We start from the raw sequence: 22,275 nt of genomic DNA on the forward strand, positions 1-22,275 counted from the left end.
TTAAACAAAGCCTTAAAATAATTGTTAAGTTTCCCAGGATTTTACAAGACTGTCTTTTTAGTCTCTTATAGTTTTTCTTTTAGTATTTATTCTAGACCAACTTTCATTCTTTCACAACTCCCATGTAATTTCCTTTCTTGAATTCAAATCTGACCTGAAGTTAATTTCTCTCTCTTCCTAAGATATGCATTTAGTTTATTCTTTTTAAAATTTTTTATTTGTTATTTTTAGTGCATTTAGTTTATTCTGAATATAATTTTCCTCCTGTCTTTGTATCTGCTCTTCTATGTGTTCAGTGCCTTCCATGAGAAATAACATACATCTTAAACTATGTGTTGTCAAGAAATAGCATGTGGTAGTATTTAAAAATAAGAGAGCCAGGTGCAGTGGCACATACCTGTAATCCCAGCAGCTCAGGAGGCGATGAGACAGGAGGAGTGTGAGTTTGAAGACAGCCTCAGCAACTTAGCAAAGCCCTAAGCAACTCACCAAGACCCTGTCTCAAAAATAAAATATAAAAAAGGGCTGGGGATGTAGCTCAGTGGTTAAGTGTACCTGATTCAATCGCTGGTATCAAAATAAATAAATAAATAAAACAATAGCAGAACACTTCATGAACAAACTTCCATGAAACATTAATTATTCACTGTCTTGAAACCCATTCTGGCATTGTGATATTATATTCCCAGTGTATTAACAGTGTCCCTGCCCAGCTCATTATGTACATTTCTCTCTTACACAGGTCTCATAGGGTCAACTCCTAGTCACTATGACATTTATGTTTTAAGGATTTATTTAAGAATTTTACTTCTTCTAAAGCTAGAGACTAGATCTTATATTATTTCCTATCTTGCAATCTAGCTTATTGGAGATGCTCAATAAATATTTGATTGCTTAGTATATAGATATAAGCAGAGTGAGATGGTTTGCCTTGAGGTAGTGATAGGGAATTTCAGAAAAACAAAAGAGACCATGCCTCTGTGCTCATTGGAGAGAGAGGAAAAAGGACTTTTAATTTTGATAAATATAGTTGGTTTGTGCCACATGATGTTGAAATTAAGTATAAAAGAATATTTAGGGCTGGTTCAGTGCTAGAGTGCTTGCCTTGTACATATGAGGCACTGGGTTTGATCCTCGGCACCACATAAAAAATGAATAAATAAAATAAAGGTATTGTGTCCATATACAACTAAAAAAAATTAACTATGTCATTTAGGAAATTACCAAGTTTATATGAAAGTCCAGTAATGCCTATAGAAGATATCAGGATGTAGCACTCTTCTCCATTCACTTATTAACAGAATGGTGCAGTAAATCACATCTGTACAATACAGGTTGTCTTACATCTCTAAACAATGTTCTTCATAAGATCTAAGGGTATACAAGTGTGAATAGTACATGATCATTGCACTCTAAACTATAGTAAACCATCCTCCCCTTCTTGTATCATCACCATAACCACAAATATTATTTGTTGAGTTTTTATTATGCTAGGTAGGGTGCTAAAATTTTTTTCACATATATTATCTGATTTAATCCTGTAACAACTTTGGTAGATACTTAGGATCCCCACTTTATAGTAAAGAATCTGAGACTCAGGAGCTTAAAAGATCTCTCTTAGTCTAACCAGTAAATGGAAGAACTGGAATTTATACCCTGACTCCATAGTTCCTGTTGTTCAGTCTCAAGTACTGTGAGTGTGTTTTCACTTAAGTATCTGTATCATTGCCATCTCATGCAAAAGGGCTTTATTGTTTATTTCTAAAACCTTATGACCTTTATAGTCTCTCCTACATGATTTTAACTTATGATCTATGTTGTGTTCAAGTATTTATGGAATTACTGTGATGTTCCATAGACCCCTGATGTTTTTTTGTCTTTTATCTGTCAGTCCTCCAATCTAGGATCAATACTATTTAGCATTTTATGGTGTAAGTCATACCATGGTACTTGAATACAAGTTTTCCTCCACTTATGATGGGTTATATTCAAATAAATCTATTGTAAATTGAAAAATTACATGAAAAAATAGACTTAATACATCTATCTGTCTGGTAGCTGTGGCTCACTGCTGCTACCCAGAATCTTGAGAGAATATTGTGCCACATATCACTAACCTGGGAAAAGATCACACTTCAGAATTTGAAGTGTGTTCTACTAAATACATATCACTTTCATATCATCATAAAGTAAAAAAGAAAAACCAGTCAGTAAAGCCCATTGTAAGTCAGGGACTATTTGAGGTTATAAGGTTAAAAACCTAAGAAAAAAGATTTTGCATCATTGTTTAACATGAGAACAAGAAATTGGGGGATGTCTTGACAGTGATTCTAAGGTTCTCTTATATGCCCCAAGAGATATAAGATGCTATGAAAAGTTAAAAGAGAGGTTACAGAACAAGCTTTTTGCTCCCATGTAATGTTGTTACCACTAGTAAGAAATCAACATTACTTCCTTATAATATTGATATCACTAGTAAGTGGAGAGTTTCATCATGTTGAGCACGTGTGCGCGCGCGCATACACACACACACACACCCCCCTTTTATATCAGTCTTCCTGCTTGTTGCTGGATCAAAATTGGTTTAGGAAACAAAGTTTAAGAGCAGTTTAAAAGTATTTATTTTTGTCATTTTTTTCAGTTAGTATTTGTAGTGGAAGTAATACTTTCCTGTGAACTAAGTCTTTGTAATTAGAGGATTGATGCCTGTGTTCCAAGTTCCAGTCTAAAATGTTGTAAATTAATCAACATCCACTGGGCCCTTGGAGCCATTTAGGAGAACAACTTGACTTTGATTACCATTTCTGCTACTAACTTCTGTGACTATCAGGGGCAAATAAGTTATCCTTGTGTATTCTCACAGAAAGAGATTTAATGTTTACCAAGGGCCCACTTTCTGGCCCTTTGGAATATATTGAAATTGTCAGTAGAGAAGGCAAAGGGGAATGAAGTGAAGGAAGTAGGGATGCTTTGGAAAAGGAAAGACAGTGCAGTGAATCTTACGTAACTTTCCTGTGTACATATATGTATATCCACAAGAAATTAATTTTTAAAAATAACTGTAGGTAAATGCCAGAAAGATCAATAGAGGGAAGGGAGCAGAGGGTTGAGAAGGGAAAGGAAAGGAGAGGTACTGGGGATTGAATTAGAACAAGATATATTCCATGCTTTTATAATTATGTCAAAATGAATTCTACTGTCATGTATAACTAAAAAAACCAATTTTAAAAAATGAGATAAGTTTAGGACAGGCTATTTGAAATTCAGCAAATTTAAGTAACTTGCCCAAGTCATAGGATCAAGAATCAGGCTTTAAAACTAGTGTGAATGACTGCAGAGTTCTTAATTGCCTAACCTGCCCTCCATCTCTCTGATCTATAAAACAGGGAGGCTTCCCCTGCTTTGGCTTCTTCATTGAATTGTGACCATTCTGGGTAAGGAATGTGAAGATATTTTATAAATGTTAAAGTATGAACATTATCACTGTGGCACTTGAAAATTGAGGTCCTCTCTAGGGATTTTGGAGAAAAGTTCCTCTGGAGATTTCTTTTTATGTACCATAAATCTCAAGAATCCATAGGAGGAAACAACTCCTACCTACACACATCTCTATCTTTCTCTCTACCTAACCCCCCCCCCCCCATTATCTTCTGATCCTACATCTGAAAACCACCTGTGCTCCCGCAGGAGATATTCACCGTGGAAGATATGCTCCTTTCAACCATGATTGATTCTCCTTTAGTGTTCAATGGAATGATCCCAAAGCATTTCATCGTCCACTGCCTCAGCTGCTTTGTACACTCCAATAGCACTGTTTCTTCTCTATTTCCAAGGTTAATCCTGCCAGTGCAATTTCTTCAGCTTTATGCTCTCAGGCACTCTTGTGAACAAAATTAACCTGCTCACAGGAATGGTATTCTAGCCTGATAATGATTTGATTTGCTGTCTCATTATTGATTTGTGCACCAGTTTTCATGTTGAAATAGATCAAGTTCCTGACAGGCCCATTACTGTAAAGACCTCCAATCAACTGCTTTCTGCTACAGGTCTGTCAGTCAAGCTTCAGTGGGAGATAACCCCTGAGGATATATTTTATCAGGCCTTTTTCATCTCTACTTTTCATACTGCCAAGACATTCTGTAAGCAATTATGATCCAGACATATCTTGTCCTCAGATGCCCAAATAGTATCTGTGAATCACATATTCCGTGTTTAGAGGCCATTGGTGTCAAAGGTACCAACTCTTAACACTGCTTATACAAATAAAGGAAAAAAGAAGTAATTACAACTCTTAAGTTCATTACTGTGGTTCTGATACTTAAAGTTTAATATGAGGTAAGGAAATGGGATTGTAAGAGCTCTCCTCATTCTATGCTGTTATGCTTAGATGGAGGGTAGAGTCATTGTTCTCTAGTTTCCAAACTAGAAGCCCAGTTTGCCTCATCTAATTATTATTATTATCCAAATTACTATGATTCAAGCAAAAAAGTCCTTTGTAACTTTTCTGTCTCTTGTTATATATTAGTTATCTTGGGCTGCTGTAACAAAAAATACCATAGGTAAAATGGCTTAAACAAAAGAAATTTAGCCAGGCATAGCTGCACATGCCTGTAATCCTGCTACTCAGAAGGCTGAGACAGGAGGATTGCAAGTTCCAGGACATCCAGGGTAACTTAGTGAGACCCTGTCTCAAATAAAAAATAAAGAGGGTTGGGAATATGGGTCAGTGGTAGGGCACCCCCCCTGGGTTCAACCCAGTACTATAAAGAACAACAATAGAAAATTCCTTTTTCCACAGTCTGAAGGCTTGGAAGTTCAAGGGTAAGCTACCAAATGATTTGGTTTCTGGTAAGGACTGTATTCCTGGCTTGTAGACTTTCTTGCTATTTCCTTCCATGGTAAAGAGAGAAAGAGCTCTGGTTACTGATCCTGTCATAAGGGCCCCACCCTCATGACCTTGTCTCCTGTTGAGGTTCAGATTCAACATAGGAATTAAAGTGGAAGGGGAGCTCAGTTTAGTTCATAATATATGGCTTAATAAAATGTTGGAATGGAGTAAAATGTTTACTTGTATAACAGCAAACCACAAATCTTTCCTATTATGGAGATAATATCAGAATGATTGTTAAAGAATTCTTTTTTTTTTAATATATTGTTTAGTTGTTGATAAACCTTTATTTAATTTATTTAGTTATATGCGGTGCTGAGAATTGAACCCAGTGCCTCACACATGCTAAAGGCAGGCACTCTACCACTGAGCCACCACCCCAGCCCAAGAATTGTTTCTTACCAAGGAGAATGCTATTCTTTTTTTTTTTTTTTAATATTTAATTTTTAGTTGTAGATGGACACAATACCTTTTATTTTATTTATTTATTTTTATGTGGTGCTGAGGATAGAGCTCAGGGTCAGGCACATGCTAGGCAAGCACTCTACTGCTGGGCCACAACCAGCCCCTCAATGCTATTCTTTATGGCATTTTTTTTTTTTTTTTTCAGAAAATGCAGCTGTCTGGTTTACTAGTAGTCAGATTTCCATGTACTTTATTTTATATTTCACTCCTTGATTTAGGCATGTCAGAAAGACAAATGCCAATACATAAAACAGTATCCTTACTAACCTCACAAGAGTTTCTAGAAGGGCAAGTTTATTCCTGGGACTAGTCCACTTTTTTACACCTTGCTAGCAGTCCTAAGGAATTCATTGTCCTCGAGTCAAACCTTGATATGTATGAAGGTTGAATTGGTCAGTCGGGTGTATCTGCCACTTTCTCATTTGCTTATTGGCAAGTACAGCCTATCTCTGATTCTTTAGACAGACTGATTTATAGGACTTTGGTCAAAGAATAACCTTCATTCTTTTGACTTTCCTCCTTCCTCTCTACCTCCCCTCCCCTTCACATCTTTTCTCTTCCCTTTTCTCTTTCCTTCCCTTCCCCATATTTGCATTTAAGTATTTTTATGCTAGAATTGTCAAATCTTGTTCATGGAAATGAGGGTAGGAAGTTGGATTTTTTTTTTCATGCCTTTTTTTGTTAGTAGCCCTAAAAATGGATAAAATGCCTTTGATTTTTTTAACCGTGTTGCTCACTTGATTATTTACTTCCTCTGAGTGTCTGATAGCTATTCTAGTAGTTCAAGTCTAATGCTGTTTTACAACAAAGAATAGGGAAGAAAATAGGAAGAATAGAGGGTTGTCTTCACCTATGGCAGTGGAGATTGAAACAGTCACAGAATTGAAACACTGTGAACTGGTCCAGCAGGCAGGGCAATATGTCTAGCTGAGGTCCTCTCTGGCTCACCTGGGAACATTTTAACATTTTTTTCTTCCATCTGCCGCACCCAGGCATTAAAGTTATCTCATAAGTATGCATCACCATTATTTTTCAAACCAGCCTTAGCAGAAAGAAGGACCTAACTTTTTCATTATTATACCTGCCTTATGGGCTTATCTTTCAAGGAATATGTCAAGAGAAAGATAATGCTACATCTGTGTGCAGTAATTTGACCCCTCTAAATCTTCATGCTATACATAATCATTTACCCTGGTGGGCTGGCTTGTGGCCCCACCTTTGTGAGACAAGCAAAATAGGAGAAGGAAAGCAGATTGATTCCACATACTAGGGGTGTATTATCCCTGTTATTCATTGTCCACCAAAGGATTTAAGGGTAAAGCATAGGAATCTGCTGTGTAAAAGTAATTCCCTGGCTTTTCCTAATAGTATATAGAATTCTGGTTCCCTAAGGCACAGTATTATTTCTAGAGTTTCTTTGGTTTTCATAACTAGTTTATTTGAGTTCTCTTTCATAAGAATACAGTACATAAAAGAAATGAAATGAAACTGCAGAAATGTTTTTTTAAAAAATTCCAAATTAAAAAATAAAATTACACATAAAATAATTAAATATTTTAGCTTTTCTGAAATCTATTGGTAAAAGTACATTCTCAAATATGGTAGTATAAGTTATAACTGATTGCATCCTTTTATTTCAAAGACAGGTATTTCTCCTCTGTCCCTTTCTATCCCAAAAGAATAACTGCAAAGTAAAAGAAATTATATTTCTAAAATTCCTCGGGAAAGAATATTTATATAATAGCATATCTCAGCCTGTTTCTTAAAATGCATTATTTATGTCCCATTTATGTTTTGCATATATCTAGTGTTGAGAAAACAATGTGGTAGCTATTTGTATATAGTATGCTATCATATTACACTGATAAAAATCTTACTTTGTAAGAACCTAGGTACTTTAAACCCATTTTTATGCTTTATAATGTAACTACATGTGTAAGAGCAGGCCTCATTTTTAACAGTCTGATCATGTCACACAATCTTGATGGAAGTAATTAAATCAACGGTTCAGGAAATTCAAATAGCTTTTTCTTCATTCACCTTTGAATGGGTCAGTGCTATTAAGGGCATTACTAAGAGGAACACAAGGTGATTTTATTTCAAGAGTTATTGATTCCTGCTTCCCCTGCTTTGTTTTAGGTGGATCATCCATGCTATGGAGTATGAACTACAGATCCGAAGTGGGGACAAGCCAGCCATAGACTTATATCAGCTGTCACCTAGTGAAGTTAAACAACTTCTGTTAGATATTCTCCAGCCTCAACAGAATGAAAGGTAACAAGGCCCTTTATTACATACAGAACACTCTGTATGTAATACAGCAATAATCTAGTTTTTAATTTGATAGATATATGTGAAAATAATAAAGCTGGATGTGGCTCAAGCAGTAACGCGCTCGCCTGGCATGCACAGGGCGCTGGGTTCGATCCTCAGCACCACATAAAAATAAAATAAAGATGTTGTGTCAACCGAAAAATAAAAAACTGTTTAAAAAAAAAAAAAAGAAAGGAAGTGCAGCGGAGTATCAGAGGCCACCTTACTAGATGGATTAGATAAACAGACTAATGTCAGTCAGTGATTTGTGTTGATTTGAACTTTATACTTCTTTTGGATATAGTGTATAAGTATTTCCTCATTTTTTTTTATTCTGTGCAAAATGTAGCACTTCATACCACCTTAGTCAATTCCCTTTTTTGTTTGTTTGTTTGTTTTTTTTTTTTTTAATATTTATATTTTAGTTTTCGGCAGACACAACATCTTTTTTTTTTTTTTTTTTTTTTTTTTATTGTTGGCTGTTCAAAACATTACATAGTTCTTGATATATCATATTTCACAATTTGATTCAAGTGGGTTATGAGCTCCCATTTTTACCCCATATACAGATTGCAGAATCACATCAGTTACACATCCATTGATTTACATATTGCCATACTAGTGTCTGTTGTATTCTGCTGTCTTTCCTATCCTCTACTATCCCCCCTCCCCTCCCCTCCCCTCCCCTCTTCTCTCTCTGCCCCCTTTACTGACATTCGTTTGTCCCCCTTGTATTATTTTTCCCCTTCCCCTCACTTCCTCTTGTATGTACTTTTGTATACCTCTGAGGGTCTCCTTCCATTTCCATGCATTTTCCCTTCTCTCCCCCTTTCCCTCCCACCTCTCATCCCTGTTTAATGTTAATCTTCTTCTCATGCTCTTCGACCCTACTCTGTTCTTAGCTACTCTCCTTATATCAAAGAAGACATTTGACATTTGTTTTTTAGGGATTGGCTAGCTTCACTTAGCATAATCTGCTCTAATGCCATCCATTTCCCTGTAAATTCTATGATTTTGTCATTTTTTAATGCAGAGTAATACTCCATTGTGTATAAATGCCACATTTTTTTTATCCATTCATCCATTGAAGGGCATCTAGGTTGGTTCCACAGTCTAGCTATTGTGAATTGTGCTGCTATGAACATCGATGTAGCAGTGTCCCTGTAGCATGCTCTTTTTAGGTCTTTAGGGAATAGACCGAGAAGGGGAATAGCTGGGTCAAATGGTGGCTCCATTCCCAGCTTTCCAAGAAATCTCCATACTGCTTTCCAAATTGGCTGCACCAATTTGCAGTCCCACCAGCAATGTACAAGTGTACCCTTTTCCCCACATCCTCGCCAGCACTTGTTGTTGTTTGACTTCATAATGGCTGCCAATCTAACTGGAGTGAGATGGTATCTTAGGGTGGTTTTGATTTGCATTTCTCTGACTGCTAGAGATGGTGAGCATTTTTTCATGTACTTGTTGATTGACTGTATGTCCTCCTCTAAGAAGTGTCTGTTCAGGTCCTTGGCCCATTTGTTGATTGGGTTGTTTGTTCTCTTATTGTCTAATTTTTTGAGCTCTTTGTATACTCTGGATATTAGGGCTCTATCTGAAGTGTGAGGAGTAAAGATTTGTTCCCAGGATGTAGGCTCTCTATTTACCTCTCTTATTGTATCTTTTGCTGAGAAAAAACTTTTTAGTTTGAGTAAGTCCCATTTGTTGATTCTAGTTATTAACTTTTGTGCTATGGGTGTCCTATTGAGGAATTTGGAGCCCGACCCCACCGACTGTAGATCGTAGCCAACTTTTTCTTCTATCAGACGGTGCGTCTCTGATTTGATATCAAGCTCCTTGATCCATTTTGAATTAACTTTTGTGCATGGCGAGAGAAAGGGATTCAGTTTCATTTTGTTGCATATGGATTTCCAGTTTTCCCAGCACCATTTGTTGAAGATGCTATCCTTCCTCCATTGCATGCTTTTAGACCCTTTATCAAATATAAGATAGTTGTAGTTTTGTGGATTGGTTTCTGTGTCCTCTATTCTGTACCATTGGTCCACCCGCCTGTTTTGGTACCAGTACCATGCTGTTTTTGTTACTATTGCTCTGTAATATAGTTTGAAGTCTGGTATCGCTATACCGCCTGATTCACACTTCCTGCTTAGCATTGTTTTTGCTATTCTGGGTCTTTTATTTTTCCATATGAATTTCATGATTGCTTTCTCTATTTCTACAAGAAATGCCGTTGGGATTTTGATTGGCATTGCATTAAACCTATAGAGAACTTTTGGTAATATCGCCATTTTGATGATGTTAGTTCTGCCTATCCATGAACAGGGTATATTTTTCCATCTTCTAAGATCTTCTTCTATTTCTCTCTTTAGGGTTCTGTAGTTTTCATTGTATAAGTCTTTCACCTCTTTTGTTAGGTTGATTCCCAAGTATTTTATTTTTTTTGGAGATATTGTGAATGGAGTGGTTGTCCTCATTTCCGTTTCAGAGGATTTGTCGCTGATATACAGGAATGCCTTTGATTTATGCGTGTTGATTTTATATCCTGCCACTTTGCTGAATTCATTTATTAGCTCTAATAGTTTCTTTGTAGACCCTTTTGGGTCTGCTAGGTATAGAATCATGTCATCTGCAAATAGTGATAATTTAAGTTCTTCTTTTCCTATTTTGATGCCTTTAATTTCTTTCGTCTGTCTAATTGCTCTGGCCAGTGTTTCGAGAACTATGTTGAACAGAAGTGGTGAGAGAGGGCATCCCTGTCTTGTTCCAGATTTTAGAGGGAATGCCTTCAATTTTTCTCCATTCAGAATGATGCTAGCCTGAGGCTTAGCATAGATTGCTTTTACAATATTGAGGTATGTTCCTGTTATCCCTAGTTTTTCTAGAGTTTTGAACATAAAGGGATGCTGTACTTTGTCGAATGCTTTTTCCGCATCTATCGAGATGATCATATGGTTCTTATTTTTAAGTCTATTGATGTGGTGAATAACATTTATTGATTTCCTTATATTGAACCAGCCTTGCATCCCAGGGATGAATCCTACTTGATCATGGTGCACAATTTTTTTGATGTGCCTTTGTATCCGAGTGGCCAGAATTTTATTGAGGATTTTTGCATCTAGGTTCATTAGAGATATTGGTCTGTAGTTTTCTTTCTTTGAAGTGTCTTTGTCTGGTTTAGGTATCAGGGTGATGTTGGCCTCGTAGAATGAATTTGGAAGTTCTCCCTCTTTTTCTATTTCCCGAAGTAGCTTGAAAAGTATTGGTATTAGTTCCTCTTTAAAGGTTTTGTAAAACTCTGCTGTATACCCATCCGGTCCTGGGCTTTTCTTAGTTGGTAGTCCTTTGATGGTTTCTTCTATTTCCTCAATTGATATTGGTCTGTTTAGGTTGTCTATATCCTCCTGACTCAATCTGGGCAGATCATATGACTTAAGAAATTTATCTATGCCTTCACTATCTTCTAATTTATTGGAGTATAAGGATTCAAAATAATTTTTGATTATCTTCTGTATTTCTGAAGTGTCTGTTGTGATATTGCCTCTTTCATCCCGTATGTTAGTGATTTGAGTTCTCTCTCTTCTTCTCTTCGCTAGCATGGCTAAGGGTCTGTCGATTTTGTTTATTTTTTCAAAGAACCAACTTTTAGTTTTGTCAATTTTTTCAATTGTTTCTTTTGTTTCGATTTCATTGATTACAGCTCTGATTTTAATTATTTCTTGCTTTCTACTTCTTTTGCTGTTGTTTTGCTCTTCTTTTTCTAGGATTTTGAGATGAAGTATGAGATCATTTATTTGTTGGTTTTGTCTTTTTTTAAGGAATGAACTCCAAGCAATGAATTTTCCTCTTAGAACTGCTTTCAATGTGTCCCATAGATTCCGATATGTTGTGTCTGTGTTTTCATTAATCTCTAAGAATTTTTTAATTTCCTCCTTGATGTCTTCTATAACCCATTGATCATTCAGTAACCTATTGTTCATTCTCCAAGTGATATATTCTTTTTCCTTCCTTCTTTTATCGTTGATTTTCAGTTCCATTCCATTATGATCAGATAGGATGCATGGTATTATCTCTACTCCTTTGTATTGTCTAAGAGTTTCCCTGTGACATAATATATGATCTACTTTTGAGAAGGATCCATGTGCTGCTGAGAAAAAAGTGTAACTGTTTGATGTTGGGTGGTATATTCTATATATGTCAATTAAGTCTAGGTTATTAATTGTGTTATTGAGTTCTATGGTTTCCTTATTCAACTTTTGTTTGGAAGATCTGTCCAGTGGTGAGAGAGGTGTGTTGAAGTCTCCCATGATTATTGTATGGTGGTCTATTAGACTCTTGAACTTGAGAAGAGTTTGTTTGATGAACATAGCTGCACCATTGTTTGGGGCATATATATTTATGATTGTTATGTCTTGTTGGTGTATGGTTCCCTTGAGCAGTATGTAGTGTCCCTCTTTATCCCTTTTGATTAACTTTGGCTTAAAATCTATTTTATTTGATATGAGTATGGATACTCCTGCTTGTTTCCGAAGTCCATATGAGTGATATGATTTTTCCCAACCTTTCACCTTCAGCCTATGTATGTCTTTTCCTATCAAATGCGTCTCCTGTAGGCAGCATATTGTTGGGTCTTGTTTTGTGATCCATTCTACTAGCCTGTGTCTCTTGATTGGTGAGTTTAAGCCATTAACATTTAGGGTTATTATTGAGATATGGGTTGTTCTTCCAGCCATATTTGTTTATTTATGTTACTAAACATGGTTTGTTTTCCACTTTGATTATTTTCCCCCCTTTAGTGTCCTACCTCCCACTGTTGGTTTTCATTGTTATTTTCCATTTCCTCTTCCTGTAATATTTTGCCAAGGATGTTTTGAAGAGATGGTTTTCTAGCTGCAAATTCTTTTAACTTTTGTTTATCATGGAAGGTTTTAATTTCATCTTCCATCCTGAAGCTTAATTTCGCTGGAAACACAATTCTTGGTTGGAACCCATTTTCTTTCAGTGTTTGAAATATGTTATTCCAGGATCTTCTAGCTTTCAGAGTCTGTGTTGAAAGATCAGCTGTTATCCTGATTGGCTTACCCCTAAATGTGATCTGCTTCCTTTCTCTTGTAGCTTTTAAAATTCTCTCCTTGTTCTGTATGTTGGGCATCTTCATTATAATGTGTCTAGGTGTGGGTCTCTTATGATTTTGCACATTCGGCGTCCTGTAGGCTTCTAGGATTTGGGGTTCTGTCTCATTCTTCAAGTCTGGAAAGTTTTCTCGAATTATTTCATTGAATAGATTGCTCATTCCTTTGGTTTGAAACTCTGTTCCTTCCTGTATCCCAATGATTCTTAAATTTGGTCTCTTGATGTTATCCCATATTTCTTGGATGTTCTGCTCATGGTTTCTTAACAGTCTTGCTGAGCTGTCTATGTTCTTTTCAAGTTGAAATACTTTATCTTCATTGTCTGATGTTCTGTCTTCTAAGTGTTCTACTCTGCTGGTAGTATTCTCAATTGAGTTTTTAAGTTGGCTTATTGCTTCCTGCATTTCTAGGATTTCTGTTTGTTTGTTTTTTATAACCTCTATTTCCCTGTATAGTTGATCTTTTGCTTCTTGGATTTGTTTATGTAATTCATTGTTGAAGTGATCTTTCATTGTCTGATTTTGCTGTCTGATGTCTTCCTTGAGACTCCAGATCATCTGAAGCATGTATATCCTGAATTCTTTATCTGACATTCCATCAGCTGCAGCTATTACCTCTTCTAAAGTTGAGTTGACCTGCAATGCTTGTGGTCCTTTCTTTCCTTGTCTCTTCATACTGTTCGCGTTCCTTTCTTCTTGGTGAAACTGTTGTGCTATTGAATTTTCCCCCTATATATTTATATTGGTCTTGTATAGTTGCAAAGTCTCCCTCGCAGGCACGGGCGGCGGCTCTGCCCCTCCGCCAATTGGGGCAATGTGCCTACCACGCCGGCAGGCCGCTGGGCCTGCTCTGCCAGTCGGTAGCAGGTCCGCCGTCCTTGCAGGCGCGGGCGGCGGCTCTGTCCCTCTGCGGGCCGCTAGGCTTGTTCTGTCGGTGGTCGCCGTTCTGTCTACTTTGCAGGCGCAGGCAGCGGCACTGCCCCTCTGCAGGCCTCTGGGGCTGTACTGCCAGTGGGTCGCAGGTCCGCCTACTTTGCAGGCGTGGGGTGGGGGCGGCTCTACCCTTCCTCAGGCCACTGGGCCTGTTCTGTCTCTCGGTTGCAGGTCTGACCTGTTCTGATGGTGGTCTCAGTTCCGACTACCTTGCAGGCGCGGGGGGGAGGGGGCGGCTCTGCCTCTCAGCAGGCCGCTGCTCCTCTTCTGCCGGTGGGTCGCAGGCCCGCCTACCTTGCAGGAGTGATTGGAAGCTCTGTCCCGCCGCGGGCCACTGGGCCTTTTCTGTCGGTGGTCACCCTTCCCCTACCTGGCAGGCGAGGGGGGTGGGGGGCGGCTCTGCCCCTCAGCAGGCCTCTGGGCCTGCTCTGTGTTTGGTCCCAGTTCCCTCTACTATGCCAGCGCAGGGGGAGGGGGCAGCTCAGCCTCTCAGCAGGCGGCTGCTCCTCTTCTGCCGGTGGGTCGCAGGCCCGCCTACCTTGCAGGAGTAATTGGAAGCTCTGTCCCGCCGCGGGCCACTGGGCCTTTTCTGTCTGTGGTCACCCTTCCCCTACCTGGCAGGCGAGGGGGGTGGGGGGCGGCTCTGCCCCTCAGCAGGCCGCTGGGCCCGCTCTGTGTTTGGTCCCAGTTCCCTCTACTATGCCGGCACAGGGGGAGGGGGCGGCTCAGCCTCTCAGCAGGCGGCTGCTCCTCTTCTGCCGGTGGGTCGCAGGCCCGCCTACCTTGCAGGAGTGGTTGGAAGCTCTGTCCCGCCGCGGGCCACTGGGCCTTTTCTGTCGGTGGTCACCCTTCCCCTACCTGGCAGGCGAGGGGGGTGGGGGGCGGCTCTGCCCCTCAGCAGGCCGCTGGGCCTGCTCTGTGTTTGGTCCCAGTTCCCTCTACTATGCTGGCGCAGGGGGAGGGGGCGGCTCAGCCTCTCAGCAGGCGGCTGCTCCTCTTCTGCCGGTGGGTCGCAGGCCCGCCTACCTTGCAGGAGTGATTGGAAGCTCTGTCCCGCCCTGGGCCACTGGGCCTTTTCTGTCGGTGGTCACCCTTCCCCTACCTGGCAGGCGAGGGGGGTGGGGGGCGGCTCTGCCCCTCAGCAGGCCGCTGGGCCTGCTCTGTCTTTGGTCCCAGTTCCCTCTACTATGCTGGCGCACGGGGAGGGGGCGGCTCAGCCTCTCAGCGGGCGGCTGCTCCTCTTCTGCTGGTGGGTCGCAGGCCCGCCTACCTTGCAGGAGTGATTGGAAGCTCTGTCCCGCTGCGGGCCACTGGGCCTTTTCTGTCGGTGGTCACCCTTCCCCTACCTGGCAGGCGAGGGGGGTGGGGGGCGGCTCTGCCCCTCAGCAGGCCGCTGGGCCTGCTCTGTGTTTGGTCCCAGTTCTCTCTACTATGCCGGCGCAGGGGGAGGGGGCGGCTCAGCCTCTCAGCAGGCGACTGCTCCTCTTCTGCCGGTGGGTCGCAGGCCCGCCTACCTTGCAGGAGTGATTGGAAGCTCTGTCCCGCCCTGGGCCACTGGGCCTTTTCTGTCGGTGGTCACCCTTCCCCTACCTGGCAGGCGAGGGGGGTGGGGGGCGGCTCTGCCCCTCAGCAGTCCGCTGGGCCTGCTCTGTGTTTGGTCCCAGTTCTCTCTACTATGCCGGCGCTGGGGGAGGGGGCGGCTCAGCCTCTCAGCAGGCGACTGCTCCTCTTCTGCCGGTGGGTCGCAGGCCCGCCTACCTTGCAGGAGTGATTGGAAGCTCTGTCCCGCCCTGGGTCACTGGGCCTTTTCTGTCTGTGGTCACCCTTCCCCTACCTGGCAGGCGAGGGGGGTGGGGGGCGGCTCTGCCCCTCAGCAGTCCGGTGGGCCTGCTCTGTCTTTGGTCCCAGTTCCCTCTACTATGCCGGCACAGGGGGAGGGGGCGGCTCAGCCTCTCAGCAGGCGGCTGCTCCTCTTCTGCCGGTGGGTCGCAGGCCCGCCTACCTTGCAGGAGTGATTGGAAGCTCTGTCCAGCCCTGGGCCACTGGGCCTTTTCTGTCGGTGGTCACCCTTCCCCTACCTGGCAGGCGAGGGGGGTGGGGGGCGGCTCTGCCCCTCAGCAGGCCGCTGGGCCTGCTCTGTCTTTTCAGACACAACATCTTTGTATGTGGTGCTGAGGATCGAACCCGGGCCGCACTCATGCCAGACGAGCGCACTACCGCTTGAGCCACATCCCCAACCCAGTCAATTCCCTTTCTGAACCTTTATAGCACTCAGTGTCTCTTCCCAACAGTTTGGCAGAAGGGATTGGGTTGGTCACATTACTTAAAAATGTCGCCTGTAACTCTGTCTTCCTAAAAAGACTGTAAGTTTCAGGGCTAAATCCTTTCATGTTCTTAACTTGTACTAGCCTTTGAATAAGAACAAAACAAATATTTGTGGATTGCATTGGACTTAAGACATTTTTTTATTCCAGAAAGAACTTTAATGATTATTTAGGCAAGTATTTATTGAGCATATCAATGCCTAGCATTTTCCAAGGTTATATTGTTAAATGCTTAGAAATATAAGCATATATTTATATTTCCTTATAAACAAATATATATTTATGCACAAATAGATCTATTGAAGAGAGGGCTGGTGTTGTGGCTCTGTGGTAAAGCGCTCGCAAGCATGGGGCACTGAGTTTGATCCTCAGCACCACATAAATAAATAAAGATCTGTTGAAGAGAATAGAAAGTCCAGAAATAGACCCCCCCAAGTACAGTTTAGACTTGTAATTCATGATAAATGTGACATCAAATCACTGGATCAAGGATGGACTTTTTAAATAAATAACATTAAGACAACTAGATAGTCATTTGCAAAAAGTAAAATCAAGTACTTTATACCATATACAGTAATCAACTCCAAACATATTAGAAATCTAAATGTAAAAATGGAAATTATATAAATATTAAAGGAGTGCCTCAGTAAATTTCTTTTTAACTTTGGTGTGGAAAAGACTTTCTAACTATGACTCAACCCAAGGGCATCAAAAAGAAAATTGTAAAACTATATAAACATTAAGAACATTTTCTATGGCAAGAAATAATGTCAAAAGACTGCTGAAAAAATGGAAAAATATATATGCTATAAAAAATGAATAGTCATGAATTCTTAAAAATTGAGAGATAACCAAAACTCCAAGGAGAAAAATGGGGGAATAAAAAGACTTATCAATTCATTTAAAACATATGAAAAATGGCATTTATGTATTTGGGAATATATTAAAACTAACTTATAATTACATCAATTTAAATTAAAACATTGAACCATTTTTCATCTTTCACACTGGCAGAAGTTAAAAACTGTAATAAATATTTGGTGAGGCTGTGGGAAATAGGCACTCTTATATGTAACTGATGGGTACAGCCCTTATGGGTGAGAATTTAACAACATCTAAAAAAAAAAAAATCTACATTTGCACTTGTCTTTTGACACAGCAAACATTTTAGGAATCTCTCTGAAACCATGAAACCATGCCTCAAACAATATGAAAAAATGTGCATAAGATTATTCATTAACCCCTTATGTCCATCCTGTGTACAGGACACTTATAAAGAACTTAAATTGAGCAACAAATATAACACTTACGGTCAATTTGAAATAAATAGTATGTTTTTAGAGTTCTGTTCTTTTGAGAAAATATTTGAATAATTAGACTATTTGCACATATATATGTAGAGAGAAAGAGCAATAAAAATATATCTAAGGGATATATAAACTCCAGATTGTGATTTCCAACCTATCTTAATGTACCTCTGTCAATTTTGTTAAAATATTTGCAGAATTGGAAACTTATGAATTAATGGGTTAATCCAGTATAGTTTATAATTGAAAATTTTAGAATTCCAATAATATAACTGCCCACCCACATAGGAAATTATTTGAATAAACTGTGGCATGTCCATTTAACAGTACTCCATACCTATGAAAAAAAATGAGTATGGTTTCTGTGAACTTGATGGAGTGATTTCTAGAATTTATTGTTGAATAGGAATAGTAAAGTACAAAAGAATATTTATAGTCTACTCTTCATGTAAGAAAGAACGGAATATAAAAATAAATGTGTATCTGCTCATTGTACAGAAGAAAGGTAGAGAAGATAAATCAGAAACTAATGTGATTACCTTCAGGGAATGGGTAGGAGCAGGATAAAAATGGAAAAGTAGGTAGAGGATGAGAGAAAGAGTAGTACTTCCCTTAGTGTACCTTGTGTTTAGCTCTGACTTAAACAATGGTAATATTTCACATACCCAAAGCACAAATAATTAAAATTAGTCCAGATGTGAAATGAATCCAAAATATAATACAGACAATAACAAATGTGCCTAACTATATTACAGATGATTATTATTACCACACTGAGAGAATGAGGAAGAAAATAATTAAGTACTTTTGGAAAATATTGCTTTGATACTATAAGGCTAAAGAAAAAAAACCTGCACCCAAATATTGTAATGTAGTTAATAATTTTTTCTCACAGATGTGTGAATTGGCAATTCTGAAATTACTTTATGTATATATTAGGATTGAATAAACAAGTAAATATATTATGAATAATAAGAACCAGATTTCTTAGTTAGAAACAATAGTTACAAATAGAGAAAACAAGGAAGGGTAGGTGTTGAATGGAAATTGATAGTGTCAGTAAGTGTAAGAAGGAAGGTAATATAAAAATATATGTGTATCTGTGACAAAGTCATCATGGTTTTTACTCAGACTGATAAAGAAATCTGGATATGTATATGTACATGCATATGTGTATCTATATACTTCCTAGATCTGTCTATTGAGGTAACCTAGAAAAAATGAAACCCTAACAGTAGTGAGCAAAACCAGATCCCAGATATTACTTTCTAAGTACCATTCTTTAATAAAAAGAAACAGCATTCCTTGGAGAAATGGCTGAATCCGGAGCAGGAAGGAAAAATACAAGATTAGCCTAGAGCATCCTGTGCCAGAAAGTAAGGAAATCTCAAAATACAAGAGAAATATGTTAGGTGGACACTGGAAGCAACAAGAAGGAGCCCCCATCACCACAGCTAGGACAGTTGGAGCAAGATAATAAATAATGATAGTGTTGAATTTAACCCATAGAATAGATAACCATTAGTTCATGATGATAAATAAAGGGAAAGAAGGGACTCCTCCTTTTAGCAGAATTCTAATTATAATGATGGAAACAAAGTCATCATTAGGCAAAAACCATCATTGAATAGAAGCAGTATGGGAATAGCAAATTTACATATTTTATTAAAAGAAAAATGAAATAGTGGCTTTACAGTAGAGAAACCCAGTGGACTCCACCCAAATGATTAATGTATCACCAGTAATAGATACACCAATATCACATACCTCCTGCTATGATATATTGAAAAGGACAGAACATCACTTCTGAATATTCCTGCCAAAATTGAGTAATTTCAGTCTGTTCATAAGAAAACATCAGAAAAACCCAAATTGAGGTATATCCTCTTAAGTCATTAAAAATACAGGTAGGCTGGGATATGGCCACAAATTAGAAGTACCTGAGGAACATGGAAACTAAATGCCATGTAGAGGTTCCAGATCGGATCCTGGACCAAAGCAAGAACATTCATGGTAAAAATTTGAGTAAGTACCATAGATTAGTTAATATTGTGTTGCTGTTCATTTTCTGGTTTCAATAATTGTACTGTGGTTATATAAGGTAATTAGAGCATGGTAAGCTAAGTGACAAGTATAGAGGAACTTTATGAAATATTTTATGGCTTCTGTTAAGTCTAAAATTTTTCCAAAATAAAAATACAGCAGAAGTCTTCTAAAATAATTCTCCACCTCCATTGTATTTTCATGTTTCTTTTTATATTCTAGCAAACTCTCCTTTTTAAAATATTCATCATGACTTCATAGAACTCTGAAAATGTCTTTTTTGTTGTTGTTGTTAACAAAAGAAATAAGGGGGGAAATGCAGTGTAGGGTGGTTATTTGAAGTAAAACATCACCAAGAGACTCCTAAGACCTTTGGGCTTCTTCACTTTAGCAAAACACTGAAAACCTAGCAATACAAGAAGTCTGGTCTAATAAAAGAAACTTCATACATTCAAACAAACCCCAGTGCCTCTCTTACTTATGTAGTTATCAAATTTTACTGGACCTCTTTTTCAAGAGCCACTTCTATTTACTATACCCTGCATTACTACTGTTATATCTAGAAATAATGTCAATCACACCTTCCATGTAATTCATGACACATTTTACTCTGATGACTTTTAAATACCAAATGTAAAAACATATATATATGTGTATGTGTAATATATATATGTGTGTGTGTGTGCGCACGCGCGCACATACACACACACACACACACACACACACCTGTTTCTGCCTTCAGCTTTTAAAAGAATATACACTACTGTGTATTCTTTAGAAATTATACAAATTCTACATCTAGCAGCTTATGAATTCTGTATCTTTAAGATTTAAGACTTATCCATGAAAATAAAAGATCTAGAGTTTTAGCTTATCACTGAATTCTGATTATTATGACACATAGGTTTTATATCTGGTTTTTCAGCACTGAAATTTTAGCCATATTTAAATAACAAACCTTCATAAGATTTTAAATTATGCATATAATATTATGCATATAATACTATTTTTGATCCTTTATTCATTTGCTTATCAAGTGTTTATTAAGCACAGTTCTTCTAGAGATGTGTAGGAATGATCAAGTTATATGTTTCCCAGCCTTCATGGAGTCATTTTGCATTATGTGAGAATCATATAAAGTTATTGTGAAAGTGCTTGCTCCTGTGTTTGTTACTATTTTGTTTTGCTTTGCTTTGCTGTGTTTTTAAATGGAGCTGCTTTATGTATTAGAAAATCATTTGATAATATAGTGAGCATCTCATAGCTTACTAGAAGAATATCATTTTGCTTATTAAATTTTTTAAAATCTTGGAGATTTCCTCCTCTCCTGCAAGCTCTGTTATCACTATGAAATATTTACTAACCTCTGTAACACATGGCAAATATGCATCATTGATGGGTTTTGGCTTTTATTGCTCACCCTATTGAAGCAGTTAATCCATATGGAAAGCTCTGCTTTCTACCACAACAAGCTTGTTTTTCAACTTTGAAGCAATTTCCTTTGGTCTACAGGTGTTGGCTGAACAGACGTCAGATTGATGGGTCTTTGAATAGAACTCCCCCCGGGTTCTATGATCGAGTGTGGCAGATCTTGGAACGCACACCCAATGGCATCATTGTAGCTGGGAAGCATTTGCCACAGGTAAAGCCCCACTGTGTTGTCAGGAAAAGGATATATAAAGAAATAAGGATTCTTTCCCTTTTTGCATGGCAAATAACTTCTGCTTTTCTGTGTTCTAGTATTCAAAGAAGGAATGTCCAGATAACTGGAGGGATGAAAATTAGAAAATAAGAAGTCTAATCAGCTAGAATGGAAATATTTTCCCCAGTCTGATTTACTTTTGTTTTTCAATTTTAGTATTCCTCTAATCATAAAAAAGTTTTCTTTACCAAATAGATATATTGCTGAGAAGTTGTATTTAATTAAGATTTTTTTTGTATTGTCATATTTCCTGTTTCAAAGAGGCTGACTTTAGAGATAGCACATTACCAAACCTATTGCTGAGCAAGCTGTCCTTCCTTTGATTACTTATAATGAACTTAGCATTTCATGTATTGACTTTATTTTATGTAGGAGTATCCCATTACCACCAGCTGGTGGTTGGCCTGTGCTGGGAACCTCATAAGCAGTAAAGCATACATTGAAAAGGCTGAAAGAGAACAGGCCTAAGAAGGAAACACTACTTAGGCATTACATGGAATGTGAAAAATGCAGTAACTTTTTAGGTCATTGAACAGATAACCATTTATTTTACTTGAGTTGTAACTTACCTATGGTCCAGATGAGTGCGTGTCCTCTCATGAATATGGTTTCCCAAGTTAATATACTGGTCTGCTTCTTTGATATGATTATTTTATTTACTTTATCCTGTCATGTAAATCATTTTTCTTACACACAGAAGCAGAAATATTGTATTTATTTTTACTGTTGAAATTTTAATTGAATTAGTTATAATGTAGTTCTTTAAAAAAAAAAAAAGGTCTTCTCAAAAATACACCCACACTCATTTTAGGGTATCTCTGGAAGGACTCACAAGAAATTGGTAGCATTCTTTTCTTTGGGAAGTAGAACTGTGTGTTTAGGGAGATGCTTTGCACTGAAACCCTTTTAACCTTTCAAAATTTTAACTATATGAACACACATTTCTTATTCCAAAAAATGAGTAAAAGCTTTTTAAAAAATATTGTTATACTATTTTAGGACCGTGAGTTGTTTATTTGATTGCCAATATAAGGGTCTCAGCCCTTCCCGAGGTGCCCTGTGATTGCTGCTCTGGGCAGCACTGTTTCCTGGGAGCAGAGACAAAGTGTTTGTTATTGGCATCCTGCTGCTTCTGCTAAGCCTCCTCTCTACACACCTCGGCAGTACACTAT

The 22,275-nt window shown here is 38.6% G+C and overlaps 1 protein-coding gene across 4 annotated transcripts in view; it reads left to right on the forward strand.

Annotated features, from left to right (window-relative positions):
* The window catches only part of Phkb (phosphorylase kinase regulatory subunit beta), a 233,980-nt gene that overhangs the window by 206,419 nt on the left and 5,286 nt on the right, over nt 1–22,275 (forward strand). For all 4 annotated transcript variants that reach the window (XM_071604776.1, XM_071604779.1, XM_027939134.2 and 1 more), the window contains 2 exons: nt 7,493–7,627; nt 20,914–21,043. In XM_071604776.1, the coding sequence (XP_071460877.1) occupies nt 7,493–7,627; nt 20,914–21,043 (265 nt within the window). The remainder of the gene's footprint in view (nt 1–7,492; nt 7,628–20,913; nt 21,044–22,275) is intronic.

The sequence above is a fragment of the Marmota flaviventris genome, chromosome 18 (genome assembly GCF_047511675.1).
Source record: "Marmota flaviventris isolate mMarFla1 chromosome 18, mMarFla1.hap1, whole genome shotgun sequence".
NCBI lineage: Eukaryota > Metazoa > Chordata > Mammalia > Rodentia > Sciuridae > Marmota > Marmota flaviventris.